Genomic DNA, 18177 nt, shown 5'->3' with positions numbered 1-18177 from the left:
GAGAGAGACTGCACTTCTTTTGTTCGTGTTTCATGTTTCTACAGGAAAAGAAGCCCTTGACCCCTGACTGGGATTCCCCTGTGCCAACACAATACAGATAAATAATAAATCTATAGGTCTCAGTGCTCATGTTGTTTTCCTGTAATATTCAGCTCAAGTTTACATATTGTTCATCTAATTTCATTACATCTAATTATACCTTCTTGAACCACTGTAAGTAATTTTTCACTTTGTTAGTGTTCACACCCCTCAAAATTATAGATGGTTATCAAAACCTTTCTCCCCTCTGCTGTCACTCAGGCACACTATACATATTCAACTTTTTTCTTTGTTAAGTTTTTCTCTTACAAATCAAGCTTTACAACTTCTCAGCATTTTGCTGGTTCTTGAATGCACTCCAACTACATTTACATCCTCTGGGGATGGGTGCCCAGAACCAGATGCACTAATACAAGCAGAGACCCATCAGGAGCGTATTCTGGTTTAATTTCCATTTTGGAAAAAACAAAACAAAACTGTAATTTTGTTAACCCTACCAGATGCTTGCTATCTCCAGCAAAAGTTGAAAGGAAGGAAAGATACCACTGAGAGTATGTGGAAGAATTTCCCTGAATGCAAAAAGCTAGCTTACTTTTGCCATTTCTGTTAAAATACATAACTCAAAGCTGTGTTTACAACACTCAGATTACCAAAACTTCTGCCTCCTCAAGCCATACATTCCATGCACAAGGTTTAAAAATGGAATTCCTTCTATCTTTTAAGCTACAAACAAGTTCATAACACATATGGAAGGAAGGTCTCCTACAATGTACTAGCAACCCATTCAGTCAATGACAGTTAGCTCAAACAGATTTCCGAAAGTCTGCAGGAAAGAAAGGGAGAGTGGGGAAGGGAAGACTGAAAAAAATGCAGAGGAATCTGCCATAATGAGGAAGAGATTAACTTCAGCTCTGTTTGACAATTTATAACATTATTTTACCAATACATCTTACAACAGCTTCAAAATTGCCATCCCTCCAATTCAGAAAAAAGGTGACATACTTCTGCACTAGCAAATCACTACAGAGTGCTTTTTGAAAAGGATATGAATAACACGTGTATATTAGTTTCTGAATTTATGCTGCAACTTCTAGGGCATATTGGTGTTTGCAAAATTTTATGGTTTAATGACAGAGCACAGCCTGATTCACTGAAAATTCTCAGCAAAAAACAAGTGGGTTTTTTTTCCACTAATTTTCAATTCCAGCATCCTTCTGTCAAAAGGTTTACATTCATTAGGAAATCAAGAAAACCTAAAATTAAACAACCGAAGCCAAACCAGTCCTGAGGTCCCAGAAATTAAGATTTTTGCTTTGAATGAGTTGTTATGTCTGCGCTTCATCAGTAGTTACAGTTTCTGGAGAGATGCAGGTAAGGATGCAGACTTGAAGTAGGGACGCTTGCTAATAGAGCACCTCAGATTTTAGTGTGAGGCTGTGGTACCCAGCCAGCAGGTTTATTTTGTGTGGGTGACAACAGAAAAATCCCAGAAGGCTCACACATACAGCTAATGGCACTCATTTTGTTTCCAGAGAGGCAGAGCCAGGAACGCTATGTTGGAAATTGTTTAAATTCTTTTAAATAAAAATATAACAGCTTTTTAGAAGTATACTTATAGGTACCTTATACATATATATGGAAAGGGCTGCTAAATTAAAACTGTTTGCCCACAGCAGCATCTGGCAGGTTTACAACAATGAGTAACTGAAAAGTTTCAGGGAACAAGTTGTAATGAGTGTAGATAAATAACATTTATTAATGGTGGCATCTATAATTTATCTCTATTTTCACCATTGGAAGCCAAAGTAGTGATGGTTGTGGACCAGAGAATGATGGCCACAAAACTCAGCTGAGGAAGCTCCTATTCAGCTAGTGCCAGAGTACTGCATGCACACTTCTAAAACTATGTGCCATTCAGTGAAGAATAGTTGTTTCACCCAGCCTTGGTAAGAAATAGTCATAGCAGGTCTTGTATAATTCCTTTCACCCACAGATCTCACTACACTTTAAAAAGCAGAACAATATCGTTATTCCTGTTTTGTGGGTGTGAAACTTAGCAAGTCATTTTGCCTTTTTGTGCCTTGGGTCAGCCAAGAAGCCAGTGGCAAAACCAAAAATGGAGATCAGCTCAATCCACTGGCTTACACCGTCTTCTCATTTAAATTCTGCAGTATGAAAATGGTATCAAGTCTCAATTAATTTTCCTTCCTTAGGGTGTTTTTTTTTCAGAGCTTACAGCTTATTCTAAATAGAATTTGTTTCCACAAAAAGCTAATATACTTTTAGACAAAGATTAACAATTGCAACATCCCAGCAAGCATCTGCTAATAGCGCTGTGCTCTGAGTTCACATGCATTTTCAAGAAGTATGTTCAACCATTCATATTCTTGCTTTAACAGTGACCAGACCATGACTTGATTCTTCTCTCAGTTATGTTGGCATCAACATGCAACTCCAATGGAAGCATCATAATTGCACTGGTGAAAAAACAGGCTTGGTGAGATGAAAATCTGGGCATCAATATTTCAAGCAGCACGGCATTACAACTGCCTGTGGGAATCAAACAGCCTGTTGAAGACAGGGAGATGACCTTTTTTATTGTTTTGATGGAAAGGTACAAGGCAAAGGCCAAAGGATCAAGTCGGAACAGTGATTCATAATTAGCCAATTATAAAAGCAGGCTAACAGACTAGGCAAGAACATGTAGCAAATTCCTGTAGCTCACTGTAAACAAAACCCCCACCCTATTACGTTTCAGAAATGATCGCCACTCCTTTCAGACCAATTCTCCACTCCAGAAGCCTATTCTTATTTTCCATATTAAACAAATTCTGAGTACTGAGCTATATATAAGCCTGGAGGTTTCACTTGCACAGAAACAGGCATTCAATAATTATTTTTTTTTTCTAATACAATGCTATTCTCTTGTCATTTAATTCTGCAACTATACTAACTTTTGATTCACATCAGACAATGTTAATGAGCATTTTGAGCTTCTGTTATGAGCAAGCAATGATGAGTAATCTGTATGATTAAGGAACCCTATAAATTCTTGGCTTATTGATGGTGCCACAAAGAGTACTCAAAATAGGCTAAAAGTCATGAAACAGCTAATGTTACTCCAAAACTAGGCTAAATAAGTTAATTAGAAAAACCATCACATGGGCTTTCAGAATTGTTACATAAAATGTTCTGTAAAGCCATTTACACCTTTGACATAATTTGAAAACACTGACCTGAAAAACCTAATTTAAGTTGCTAGCCAACAGACTGCTCTTTGCTTATGTGATCAATTCTCCTCAGCTTTGAGAGGATAAATGGTACAAAGGATACTGAGCTCTCATGTCTCATGAACAGCCAGGAACTAAACTTTAAAACCCCCAACACTTACTAGATGGGTATATAACATGTTCTGCAAATTGTGTACTGTACTAGTGAATCATATTTATAGAGGAAAGTTCAGACTGAAGCATCCTGAAATACTTTGACATTACAAATAAAGGAATATAATCACTCCAAATTTCAACTGAGTTTTTTCAAAACAATATTTAAATGTAAATGTTTGTTTAAATGTAAAGTGCATGGCAATGCTGCCCACATTTGTTCATGGGAAATAAAGAATCTTATACCCACTTATGTTTCAGAGGTTTGGGATGAATAAAAGTACACACATAAGAATTTCACCATTGCAGTAACTTCAACCCTCTCTTCCAGTAGATGCATACCACAGGTTCCCTTAAAGGCCAGAGCTGATTACCATTTGTATTTTTAGACAGACATCCCTTCGGAAAGATGGCATTAGAAACAGAACAGAACCCTTTACTACCCTGTTGAAGCACTGAATCAGAGGTGAAAGTGTAACTTATTGAGTCATTAATGCCCCTTTCCCTGGTGTTCTGGGGTTTCTTGAAAAGTTCCCACCTAAGCAGTGACTAGATCATATTCAGAGATAGAAAGTCTGAAGAAGGAAGGAGGGAAAAGGAAGAGATGTGTATTGGTAGCATTTGCATAAATCAATCCTGAAATTAATCATGGTTTGCTTCTGATTCTTGATCTAACCATTGTCTGTTCGTTGTTTTCAACACATGTAAGTACTATAAGGATGTATTACTGTTAGCTTAAGCTGATGTAAAACCATGCCCTCCCCTCAGCAGCATTTTCCCACTCTGTTGAGAAAACCATAAAGTAGCAGTATGTTTCTAAGAAACGAAATGTGCATGAGAAAGGAAAATAGAAAAGTACATAAATATTTTTGCATAAGAAAAAAAAAAAGGAAAACAATATTGTCATCAGGCAACTCAGAGGGGAAAAGAATTTGTACATTAGATTAGATATCACATTATCTAAGATGACTGTCATGTACATAGTACCAAAAGAAATATTCAGACTTTTTTTTTAATCCTGAAGAAAGGTGAAGATAATCAGGGGTACCAAAATAGCAGCAGAAATACTGCATTTAACAGTGTCTTAATAAAGAGGAATATAATGTAAATGTCTAGAATTGAGCTTTGATTCTGCTCTTTGAATCACTGAACAAAATCGGCTCTTTCTCCCCTTCTGGGAATTCCCTAAAATAGGGAAAATCCCTGTGAGATTAGAGTAGGTGTAACTAGCCACTGTCTAGTACGCACAATTTACTGGGCTTTCATGATTCTCAGAACTGAACAAATACAAAGGAGAGAACAGTTGTTGCCTCTAACTAGGAATATTAGTACAACATTGTGGTGAAAAAGTCTCAGACTTCTTTTGGATCTGGCTTGACATTTTGGTTTAGCCTTGCTCTGTTTTGTCTAGATTAATTTTTAAAGATTTGAACATGTGCTATGGGAAAGTAGCCATAATACAGAGCCAAAAAGACCACAATTCTTTTCAAAATCTGATGTTCTTGACTCGTTTATGCTTTCATCCCTTTTAATAATCCACTAAAACATCTTACTGGAAGGTAGAAAACTTCCAAGATTTATAAAGAGAATACCTCAGGAATTTAGTTAACTATGGCTTGGTTTAAGTATGGGGCTATGCAGCTCTAGGTTCTTAGTCTCGCTTCAGATCTTTAATGACTGAAAAAATTGTTAAGAGACAATTAGAAATCACGGAAAATCTCTGTTTTTTCTTCACCCTATGTCCCTGAACATGACAAGTTTTTCTTTAAAAAAGAATAACTTTTCAGACAATTCAAGTAATTGGTTATTGCTTGGATGTTTGATGGTCTGGGTTCTCTCTCTAGCCCTACACATTCAGTAATGAATAGTGTAGAAACAAAACCCAAACTGGTACCAGGAAAAATAATTTATACTTAGAGGAAAGTCCCTTTGCAGGACAGTGCTGAAGCACAGCAGCAGAGTGAGATGCAAAAGCTTTACCCCATCATCCATTCAGAGTTTGATTTTACAGGATTTATAGTTTGTCACCACAACACAAACAAGTGAATGGTGAATTGGTGTAAGCAACAGGAATCTTTTCAATCATTTTTGCCATCAATCAAATCTATCTATCTATCTATCTTTAAAAGACTAACTGTTTTGTAGATCTCATTACTGAATGGGTAAACAGCTAAACTGAAACAACTGGTGAAAATCTCTAGCGGAGGACAAAATTATACGAATGGCTGAAACTACAGATAGGAGGGCCATAAGACTGATATCCTCTTCTACGTGCAATCACAACCTTAATTTAAAAAGATCAAAATTCGTAACACATTGAATGAGAACAAGGGCCATAGCTCTTCAAGAAGAACTTCAATGAACATTTCTGCTGACCCTCTGCACAGAACCAAATTTTACTCTCCTAGGTATAAAAAATGAAACAAACAAGAAGGAATCCACATAAGTGTCCTGAAGCATTTACAGTAGCACATTCTACTATGTTTCAGTGAAATAATGGTATCGCCAAAAGATCAAAATTCCTAAATTATGTTAGGAGTAGGAAGCCTTCAACACAATGAAATTACTTATTGGACTAACTGCCAAAAGTAAAAAACTTTCTCATGACACAACAAACCTATAACTTGTCTTCACATCACTAGCAGTTAAATCTTGGGAAAAGGTGGGCACAACACTGATGAAGTCATCATCTGTGGAATGTTTAATTCTGAACTTGAAGCTCTAAAGAGATTAAAAAAGAACCCAAATATGAATCTGTCTTCTGATATTTAAGTCTCAGCAAACATTCCATCATTCTTACCAAACATCTGTTTTGTATTTAAGCACGATTGTGGAAATTTTCAAAATTACTACTCTCTAACTTTATTTGCCTCCCACGTTGTTCTTCATTGATGTCTCTCGATTATATTATTTTTGGAAGTGCAGTTACATAATTATTTTCAAGGCAATCTGATGGCGATGCTAGAATAGACTGTCTCTGAAACATGCTGTGCTCACTGAGGACCAAAGAAGGCTGCCTACGGTTCCTATGCCGAACGGAATATTATATCATGACGAAATACCAGGGTTAAAGCAAAAAAAACCAAACCAAACCAAACCATTTGCAACCCAAGAAAAGAGTGATCTTTACACGCCCAAGGACAGATTAAGATAAACAAGACATATGTGAACATTAATCTTTTCTGTACCTCTTAAAGGAAGGATTTATCAGACAACAATGAACAAAGTGGTAATAATATGGTTGAGTGGATAGGGCACTGGGTCCTTGTTCTTGTCATCACAATTTTTTATACACTAGTAAATCAACAAAGTAATCTGTGCTTCTACTTTACTATCCTGCAGAAAATAGAGCACCTATTGACACCCCTACAAATCTTGTCATCCATCTTTCCCAGTCCTTTTCTTTTAATTTAAAAAATAAAAAACGGAACCCCATACACACCACTAAGCATTTTGCACACAAGCATATTGTACTTCATACACTACAATATTAAGAGCAATATCATAGATGTGTTCTCACTACATAGTCATGAAGATGAGGTACAGTGCAGTCCAAATATTAATAATTTTCTTCGATAAGATGTTGGTCTAAAAGCTCATACCCAAGATAATAATTTTGGCTAGTATGATACTTTTCATCAAGTTTGTAAGTACAGTGCTTCCTACAGAATCCATATAGGTCGCAAATGAAAAGTATAACCAAAACAATATTTAGTTTAAATATACTTACTCAATGTATCATAGATAATAAAGGTAATGAATATATTTAAAGAGAGGAGAGGGGAGGAGAGGGGAGGAGTGGAGTTTGAAGGGACATACAACCATCATCTAGTCCAACTGTCTGACCACTTCAGGGCTAAATTCACAGTGTCTTCACTAGACAAGTTTTTACTTTTAAACTATCTTATCCTTGACTCGCTGATAAAAAATATAAATCTTTTCCTTGACTCGCTGATAAAAAATATAAATCTGAAGTTCAATCTGAAGTTCAATCTAATTATAAGGGCATCTACTAAAATCTTGGATTAGAAGAAAATTAAGTCTTGTGGGGCAAAGATGAGAATGTGCAGGGTGCAGGCGGCAGTGCCTGAGCTTTGCTGGCCAAGGTTAACTCTCCTGTGACAGTATCTTTTCTTTTTTTCATCATTTAAGCTCTCTTGGGAAAGGCAGATCTCTAAAAATCAGAAACGTGTAATTCTGTATAATGCTGGCTTGTGATGCCTGATAATGGACAATTCCTGTGTCTCCATTACTGTCCAGAATTTAACAACCAACAGGGAGCGAAAACTGAAGAAAAATTTGCTCATTTTTGCAGCCTCTATATGGAGTACTATGAGCTCCAGAAAAACCACCAGCTGTTTTTTCCCAACAGGTCATTTTTTACTTTGTTCTTTCTGGGGGAAAAAAAAAAATAAATACAAGGATGATGATGATGATAATAACAATAATAAATATTGATCAAATATTGAGGATATTCCCAATGAAAAACACTAACAGGATCAGACAATTAGAAGGTGGCAGGCATATTCACTCTCATTACAGCTGAGAACACAGAAAATGCCTGTCTTTCCACATGAGTATTGAACTTGGTCTGCCTTTCCTATTCCTTTCCATCCTTTATTTTCAGCTCTGACCAACATGTTTTTTACTTTCTGCTGTTTATACCATCAAGGTTTATAAATTTTGTATAAACAGGGATCAGAGAGAGGATAGCAAGTATTGCAAGTGATAAATGGAATAAATTAGTGAAAAGGAATTATGATTCTTTGGAAGGAAAAGTTATTTTTTGAAAGAGGAGAGGCAGGAAAAGAGCAACATAGAAAAAAAGTGCACTGTAAAAATGTGATGTAAAAAGACAAGAATAGGTGAAGGCAAATAATGGGAAATCATAGATGGCTCAGGATGACATGCTATTGATCTAGTAGAAATAATAAAACCCAGAAGAGAGAACACAACTGATATATTTGGGAACATTACCAACTCCTTATTTTATAATTAGTTGTCACAAAGATCAACATGTTCTATAAAGCTGCACCTACTAAGGCAACACACTAGTGAAAAATCATTCTGTATTTTCTTCAGGCTCAAAGTATATGATATTAGGCCTGGAAGAAACCAGGGGTGTCAGCATTAAATAACTTACTGCAGCTTGATATAGGGGCTAACAACTGGAGCCATATAAAGCAAGCAAACAAAACCTTACTGGTAAACTCCTATGGAAAGAACAGCTCAGACAGCTCCTAGAGGCAACATCATATATATGCCTGCCCGGAGTGTTTTTACACAAATTTGTTACCATCGACTCTGTACAATTTTTATTGCAGCTTTTGATTTGTGCCAGCAGCTCTTTACTGTCAAGAGTAGTAAAATTCACCCAAAGATATTTATGTCTAGAAAAGCATCTAGGAAAATGGTTATTTCCATTAACAGTACAGCCAGCAAGTAATTCATTAACAAGACAGCACAGAACTATTAATCATATCATTCTGTGGCTCATAAAGGGGGAGAAAATACAATATTCTTAGTGTTGGGTGTTAAAATATAGTGCCTAACAACAGTTTATTATGACAAATATTTTCAAAAGAGTTCTTTTAGACAACTTCCCCTTTGACTGTAGTGAATCTTGTATAGCAAACACCTCCAGACTGAAAAGGAAAGAAATGTTTTATTTTAAATAGTCAGAAAGAATTTCCAATAATAGCAGGGACAATAGCCAAAACAATAAAAAGCTGTGGGAGTTCTATGGTAAAAGACTCTTCATTGGAGAAGAATTTACAGGTACATTCATAACACAACATAACATTCAATCTGTATCACTGGGATTCAGCAGAAGCCCAAGGAATACCCTGAAGTACTGACAATGACAACACCCAGTGTATCATTGTTTTGCATCCTATTTACTTGGAACTGCACAGACATCTAAAAACCCTACAGAAAGCAAAAGGCAACAGTTGTGCTATCTGTAAAGTGGGACGTCATAATGTGAAGCCATGGGCATATGCTATTGTGCATTGCTGAAATAAAGTGACATCTTTCTGTAGCAGAAATGAACACAAACCCCTCACTCCTGATGGTGACATTGGAAAATTGGTAAACAAGCTGTTATCCAAACAGACTCTTCCCTAATCGTAATGGTATTATTTCCTGACTCTTCATTTTCTTCAGAGGTGTCACTCTGGATTTTCCGGAGACAGATGAAGGCTCAGCAGTAATGCAGAATGATGGGGAAGCTGCACACTCAGGAGGTTGCTGTAACTTCACCTGATCTCACACTCAGTAAATATGGGCTAGGTCTGTTACGGCATTAGTAATCTCAATCTCAAAAAAACTACATAGACTAATTCTGTATGTCTGTCTTTTGTTCCATTCCAGCTTGGTTCTGTTTCCACAAATATCAAGAGGAAAAGGAATTTCTTTCTACTGTAGTTACTAACACGGTAATAATTTCGGGGAGAACCGTTTCACATCTTAGACTTTCTGTGAAATTTGACACATGGAAGTCTTGTATGTAATTAGAGCACACCATTTTGAGATTCTTTTCTAATGTTCTGATCCAGGTCATTTAAATGGATACTTTTTGAGTTCATTTATGTTATGTGGGAAAGCAGACAGGCTGAATGTGCACAGGTTTAGTTTATTTCTGTAATTAAACTACATTACCAAAAAATTGCTACAAATTTTGTCGTGTGTTGCAACACCTAGACTGATGACATCCTTTATAAACTTTTATCCACTCTCTTTTCCTTTTCTCCTCACTCTTATTTAGAGAAGTTTACTTCCCTGGCTTAAAAATTCTTGAAATAAATTACGATGTGAATCCACAATTTTCATCTTGCCGCATTAGCAACTGTTTTAACACTGGATGCTACATTTTAAACAAATGAATTTTCTTTTGCCATTGCAGTGTTGAAACTGGCCTCTGCTGTCACCAACCCATGAGAGAGCATGTACATACTTAGGAAGGTTCCACAAAAAGATTCAGCTACTGATAGCTGGCTAATAGGGCAGCCATTAAAAAGATGAAAAGACTGATAACCACGTTGTTTTACTTTTGTGGGTAGTCTATAATAGCTTAGTGACCTCCAAAGGGGAAAAATGCCAGTCTAATGAGACTGGAAAACTGTGATACTTTAAGTCAAGCATTTAAGCAGCTCTGAATAACAAAACAATGAGTACCATGGCGTTTCAGACAAGTGTTCCTTGCCAGGTGAAAGAACACAAGATGGAGTAGCTGATTTTCTTCTCTCATTAGAAAAAAATACCCCCAAAAACTTATCACCTGCTAGGATCAAAATGTTTCTGGATTCATTTACTCCATTACCCAATTGAACTCTCTAGAGAATTAAGCAATAGTTTCCCTGCCTCATATGGACTAAACCTAAAAGCTTGGTAAACACTAGTTTTATCTCACAAACCATAATTTTTAATTGCTAACACACATAGGAAAGGCATAATCCTCAACTGATGATATCATAGTCTACTGCCATGGAAATGACTGCAGTATCATAAACACAGGTTCAAGATTACCTCACTTTTGTAGGAAAGAGGGAAATTTCACTGGAATGTGAATGACATTGGGAATAAACACACATAGATACTATACAGTGAAAAAATCCTCTTAGTAGTCAGTTAAAATATGGAAGATGAAGATGACAGCTAGAAGTGTCACTGAACAGAAAAGGGGTTCTCCTGTCCAAACACCATGTTACTGCCTATGAGTCTTTGAACACAGAGAGCCCTCTGAACTCCTGTCAGGGTTCCACTCCGTAAGTTCACTACTCCAGACAGGAGTGAAATCCCTGCCCTGACAGGCTTACAGTTTAACCACAAGAACATGAACAAAGTATGGCTATAAGAATATAGTGTAGGATCACAGAACAACATCGTAGCTGGAATGCTTCCTAGAATGAGTAAGTACTTCAGAAGTGGGAGGAAGAGAACTATACAGTCTCTTGAAGCACACAAAATAACATGAAGTCAGACGCAAATGTACGATCTCAGTGTGGCAAGTGCTAAGTATTTTGGCATTGGCTCAGGAAAATACATATATTTAACCTTCAGCTCTGAAGTACTCTGAGAGGCATCAAACAACTCAAGGATTAGAAGTTGAAACTTGTGTGTAAGCTTTGTGTTGCTGTGTGCCGGGAATGTTGAGTACTATGCAGGACCCAAGTTGAGATGAGACAAGAAGCTTGAGCAGAGAACAGGGAGTGGAGAAATGTAGAAGACGATAATGATCTCACTTAAGTAGAACCTTTCATCTTGAAGGATCTCAAAGCAATTTACAAACTTAAACAGACCAGACACTGCAGCTGGTATGAACAGAAGCAGACAGCTGGAAACTCATTCATGGGAAGGAGGAGGTAACAGAGGCCATATGAGTGCCCTATCTTCCAAAATGCTGGTGGTGGGAGAAGATAGCAGGACTAAACCAGAGTTTTTCCCTGAACCTTGCCATGCAACCATGTGAGAAAACTGCAGAAAGCAAGCACGCAGCCAGAGCTGGCAGAAAGAGAAGCAGAAAAACAGGGGGCCTATGGATAGCTGGGGAGCTGTCCCTGTTACTATTGTAGTTTCCTTGCCTTTATTTCATGTAATATAGGCCTGACTGTAGTAGCACAAGAGCTATTCTTTAGCTCAAAAGTATTACCAAATCCATACTATTAAAACTGAACTAAATAAACAAGTCTAAAAAACAAGAGTCATATTAGTTATTGCTGAAATGGAATTGCATCTGGAAGGAAAGACCACGCCTAATTACAGTATACAGCAGCTTAGGACACAAAATGAAGACACTAAATGAAAGGGCAGGGAGTTCTCAATTAAACAGAATCCAGCAAGCAACACTTGTTGTGCTTAAGTTAAAAGACTTTGTGTGACCAGTTTCACATTCATATTTCCCAAGACTTTTAAAACTTCCACATTTCCATTTAGGAAGGTGAAAAAAAAGTTTTCATGTATAAGAGCCAAAGACAAGTGTTGAGCAGGTGTTCTAGCACCACCAGTCCTTCTCAGAGAGGACCCACAGCATCCTCTGTTGCAGAAACAACAGTTTCTTTCAGAAAGTGCCAGCTGGGATCAATGGCGCACTGTCTCTCGCTCAGGGTTCATAACCATGGTTGCAAATGCAGCTCTTGTAATGGCTTAAAGTCATTGGTGGCCTTGCCCTAGTTATTTTGTGTTAAGAAATGCCCAACCAGACATCTTCCCTTCTTTCTCCCCCTTCAATATTTTGTCATTTTTTGTTGGAGGAGTTTTGTTGGAATCTGTTCAGGTCTGAAGTATAACACCAGATACTTTTAACACACTAAAACATTAAACCGCGTCTCACCCTAAAATAAACTGATCACTCAGATTTGGGAGGGAGGGGAGGACAGGATCACAATTTATCAACAAAGTTTACAGCAGTCAAAAGCTTCTTTTAATATGAATGAGCTTGGCTCAGGCCCCACATGAGATGCACAGTGTCTGGGCCACTACAGATGTTCAAGAGCTGTATATGAAAAAACCACAATTTTCTTACAGAATCCCATTACTGACGATTTCATCAACTTGATTTTTACCCCATTTTTCTTTTTGGGCCCCCAAGATACAGCTTTCTTCCTGCCAGACAGAGAAGGCAAAGGGGAGTTTCTCTAAACCACATTGAGGTCCTCTAAAATCAGGGCAGAACAACAAAACACCAGGCCTGTGCACCCTGCATTTACTATACATCCAAATTTTGCTAGGTCAGAGAAGAAGACAAGGGAATAGTACAGGCTCTGAAATCAAGCCCAGATTTTTCACTATTACATAAACTAAACAATTCACAGATGACACATTCTCTCATGCCTTGATGCCTTTCTCTGGATCCAAAAGATTAATTTCCTCAACTGGACTAAGCTTGTATTCCTTCACAGTTGTGCTTTCCCATGCTGCTGGCAACAGCAGATTGACTAGAATGAGGAGTGGCTGCTGCAGGGGAAGCATTACAGATAAAAACAAAAACACAAATGAAATGGATTTGAAGGATTCTCTCCTGCGAGGAGAAACTGAAGAGCAGAAAAAAAACACTAAAGCAAAAAACCCCAACGTTATAACATGGTGACTGTGCATGCATGAGAAATGGTGGAAACGAGAACACATGTGAAAGACCTGGAAACAAAGCAAAGAAGAAAATTAAGTCATATGTGAGCCTTTGCTGCTCACTCAAAAGGAACGTAAGAAAATTCTGTCCCATATTCCCACAAAGGAACCCTGAAATTATTGTCCCAAATATTGCATTTCAAAAAAGAATGTACAGATATGGTTTTGGATCATGGACATTTCCAATGAGACATTTACTTCAGCTGACAATAATCACCACTAGAGACTTATGAGGAAGACACAGAATCTCTCTAATGGATATTTTGGATAAGCAGAGATTGTGTTTGGTAACCAAAAATGATTCAACGCCTTCATCAGGCCACTCTGGGATGTTAATTTCAGATGAGACTTTGTCATCACTGTCCACTCTAGTCAGGCAATGTCTTACTTTGTAGCTCAATGCTTTTCCTGCCATGTCTTCTTCTCTTGCTGAATGCTTTCAGTCAAGCAGTTTACTACTTGTACTAATTAACAATGGTTGTTACAACAGGAGACTGGCAGCAGAGACTTTAGTTTTACTCCCTACAGGGAATGAAGCAACCCGAGGGAAGGAAAGAAGGCCACAGAAAAGTAAGACTTCGAGTTTTGAACATCGTAACAAACACAGTTTTCTAGTATTTGGGCTGTGGCCTCGTTCTCTTTAGTTAAAGTGAAAAACTGTTGCTGTTGTGACTATCCAAAGACTGTTTTTCCATCTTACATTTTGTTCTTTGCTTCTGCTGTTTTCAATTGCCATGCCAAAGTTTCTCCTGTTTATTCTAATTGTTTTAGTGTGTCTGACTCTCATTGGTTTATATGTTTAGTCTTGTCCTGATTTAATATGAAATAAAATGCCAATGCCACGACCAGTCTGCAAATATTAGTCAGAAAAGAAACTATTTAAATAATACTAGAGATGGTACCCATCTGGTTTGGTATCTAGATCATACAGAATAAAGCTGTTTTTGTTTTCTACTAATATTGCCAATGAAGTGTTGATTGTGATTGTGACCACAAATATGTTTTGTTCCTGGTCCTATTAAGCCAAAAGAGTGTGGTTTACTGCATGTATGTACGTGAGGTTGTTTTGATTATACTAAATTCACTTTAGAAAAGCCACATTCTGCCACTGCAGCGCTACAGGACAATGAGAAAAGAATTTCCAATGAGAACAGTGTTTTTAAAAATAAACCACTAGGCCCCTTCCCTTTAAAAGAATCTTAAGGCACAGTACCCTTTTTTCTGAATGTGATTATTTGTGAAAATTACTTCTGAATACTGTCTTCCACAGAAGGTCCCCGTCTTTTTCCTTCTCAGTCATTATATAAGACATAGCAAATTTCAAATCGTACATTTCCATTTCACAGAGAGGTTATGCTTCTTTAAGTCATTAATTTACCATATTGAGTAAAGACATTATATGCTAACTTTTTTTAGTGGTGAATCTGGCTACCATGTCCAATGGTAGCTTGAAGCTTATCCTTCTGATTTTCCGTACCTTGCCTCTACAGATCTGGGAATGTTTAGCATTTAACGTCTGCCACTCTGAGCTTCTACCTTTCCAGACAGAGGGCCAAGGTTGTATTCTGGAGGGCCAACATGGCATTTTATCAGTTTGAGTTATAACATAGCATTGTCTAATTCTGGCAGAGTCTCAATCAATATGATTATCTTCTAGGAAAGAAAGGCTTTAGTCCTGACTGGTGAATTTGCCTATCAAACACAATGTGTCTAAAAATGTGTCTGACCTCCTTTGCATGACTCTCACTCCTAATTTAGTTTAATTTAGTCCCCTCCAAACGGGTGATAGACCGGCATTTAACATGATCACTGCTGTCCCTGTCTTTTACAAACTGAAACACCAGCATCAGTGACAAATTTGCAAAAAACTGATGCTCTTTCATCCCTGCCAAAATGAACCCTAGCTTTAAACCTACAATATACAGCCCCCTCTAAATCCCAGATATAAAGACAGTCAAGACAGACCCTCCTGGCATCAATCCTAATCTGCCAGTTTCTACCACAGTTTATAAAGTTTATCGTTGCCTGTTTCATAGCTTTGCTCTCCACCTAGGTGCATCCCAGCCCATAGTTTAGTACTTTCCAGTAATTTTACCAGGATTTTTGTAACACGGGATACATTTAAACTACATCTAGATGGGTACTACATGGAGATTTCAGTCCGATTAAACTCTTGCCAGCTAAATTTAAACCCAGTTTTTTTCTTATTTTGAAAAGTGTCTGAAGTCCTGTACTAGTAACAGAAAGAATGAGTCTCTCCCTTTTTTTTTTCAGTCAAAATAAATTTCCTTATCACTAACAGAAAGCCCTTCACTGCCTCTTAAAGTAGAGGCTAATAATGGCGAGTCAGATACATTCTTGTGATAGCATTTGTACAATTTAAGAAACCCTCTCAGCTGACCAAAAAGTGAAATGGCTTTTCTTCAACCACTTAATCTCAGTGTAACAGCATCTATAGCTACAACCCACAGTTTAATCTCTGGTTACAATATGGGCAGTTAATATGGCTTCAAATAAATGACTGTATTTCTATCGTATCAAACTTACAGTGAAAAAAAATTGGAGTTTTCTTTTTTGCTTGTTTGTTTGTTTAAATGTTAAGAAAAAGTCCAAGGCTACAGCTGTCAGCAGTACTTAAACTGGTAGACAGTTCTTTGACGATTTTTTTCCCCCCACACTTTAGAAAGACAGGAAAAGAACGTCTTGAGGTTAGAGCACTATGTTTTATATTTCAATATAACGTCACAAGCATCTGATAGCTCATTCACACATAACGTCAAGATCAGTTCTACAAGATCTTGCTCTGACTTAACAGCTATTCTTCTTGGAAAGCTGCCAGCGTGTTCTGCAGATTACATAAAGCATTAAATCTTTCTGACACAGGTTCTAGGATTATTTAAGGGTTTTCATCATTTCTGCAACACATGTCTATGCCTAAACTGCACTTACTCCTCAGCACATTCTTTTAATCATGTATTCTACACTTTCTCGACCCACAGGCTTTGATATTATTGTCTGCTGATTCAGGAATTGTGTTTTTTACTGCAGACTTCCCAGCAGGACAAACTGATGCAGTCCAGATAACATACAGTTTTAAATCCTATTTTAACCAAGTCTGCATATATAGTTTAAAAACAGATGTGTTTAAAACAGTGCAAATCAAAGATTGATTTGCAAGTTTACTGGGGCTGACAAGGTCAGCCAGTTTAGATTAGTATTTGCATTGTTGCCAACTCTTGCAATTTTGCTTGAATTCTTCTGATATTTAGTATTCACTATAAAACCCAGGCCACTGGAACCAAGAGTTTTCACGAACTTCTGTACTTTAATATTTAAAAGAAGTTTCCAAACCTTACCTATGAACAAAAAAAAAAGACAACGAGACCCAAATACTTAATTCTAAAAGCAAAATGACCAGAAAATGAATAAAAAGGAATTGAGACAGTCCTTTAAAAAAGGATTTCATAATGCTTTTTAATTAAAAAAAAAAAGCTTTGGGGTGCAAAGGTGCTAAATTTTTTGAGGATTTCCTATTACCACTTCTCAATCTGTTTGGATATGAACAGCTTGGGGCCTTTCCAAGTGTCACATAAAATGATGTCTGCAAGTAATAAACTTATAACCTACTTTTTCATGGAGCTAACTCCAGTTTCTTTGCAATATTAAGCTTGCTTTCTTGCTTTTCTAGTGGAGACAAGTGCTTTGAACTGAAAACGTGTTACAGTTGACCAGCTTTATTTACCTTCATAAAATTGTTTCAAACTCTTCTGCTGATAAAGAGTCTCAGAGTTCACGATTTCCCGTGCGGGTTACTATGCAATGCTGCTTTTCTGGCAAGGCTGACGCCGAGCCACCTAGCGCAGCTGAAAACACAAACCCAAGTCTCTCTTCTCCCTAAAGTTACAGACAGCTGATCAAAGCTCCACCAGACAACACGTTCAAACTTCTCCCCGTTCCCACAGTCTTCTTTCAAAGTATTATTTACAGGGCTGACATCACCCGGGCCCAGCCGCCCCCACCGGCGGCTCCGCTCCTTGCCCCTGCCCCTGCCGCAGCCAGCTCTGCGCCCGGGTTCCCTCTGCCCAGGGCCGACAGCTCCTCGCCGCCCCACCTGGCGCCGACCCCACTTCTCCTGCCCCGGCCTGGGGAGAGCCGTGACAGGCGCTTTCCTTGGCTCAGGGCGGGAGAGGCGGGGTGCGCCCCGGCCCGGCCTGCCCTTGGGAGGCGCAGGGAGCCTCCGCTCTGCCCCAGGCACCGGGACGGCCTGCGCTCCCTTCACCTGGGGGCCCCTCCGTCCAGTGAGGGCAGGGAACCGGCCCCGCGCCGGGGCCTGACGGCCTGCGGGAGCCCCGGGTACTAACCTGACCAGGTCGGTCATACAGGATCCCACAACCACCACCTCAGCGGCCATGGCGCCAGGGGACGGGGCGGCCCCGGGACCCGCAGCCGGGCCAAAGCGCTGCCCGGGCCTTGGACCCTGGACCCGGACTTCGCGCCAGGCCCCACCGCCGCGGCGGCTTCGCCTGTTGCCACGGGCGACGGGAGGCCCGCAAGGGGCCTTCGGCCAGGAGGGGTGCCCCCGGCGAACGCCTGCCGGCGAGGCCGCCCCCTCCTCTCCTCCCCCCCTCCC

General features: G+C 38.7%; 1 protein-coding gene across 1 annotated transcript in view; it reads right to left on the bottom strand.

Moving 5' to 3' along the window:
* Positions 1 to 18129, bottom strand: part of RBKS (ribokinase) — a 68893-nt gene extending 50764 nt beyond the window's left edge. The window contains exon 1 of the mRNA XM_014951228.1: positions 17909 to 18129. Coding sequence (XP_014806714.1) covers positions 17909 to 17958 — 50 coding nt within the window. The 5' untranslated portion in view covers positions 17959 to 18129. The remainder of the gene's footprint in view (positions 1 to 17908) is intronic.
* Between the last annotated feature and the right edge of the window lie 48 nt (positions 18130 to 18177).

Source organism: Calidris pugnax, unplaced genomic scaffold, assembly GCF_001431845.1.
Source record: "Calidris pugnax isolate Ruff unplaced genomic scaffold, ASM143184v1 scaffold24, whole genome shotgun sequence".
Lineage (NCBI taxonomy): Eukaryota > Metazoa > Chordata > Aves > Charadriiformes > Scolopacidae > Calidris > Calidris pugnax.
Note: the sequence above shows the minus strand (reverse complement) of the source record. Positions and strands in the feature narration are given on the sequence as shown.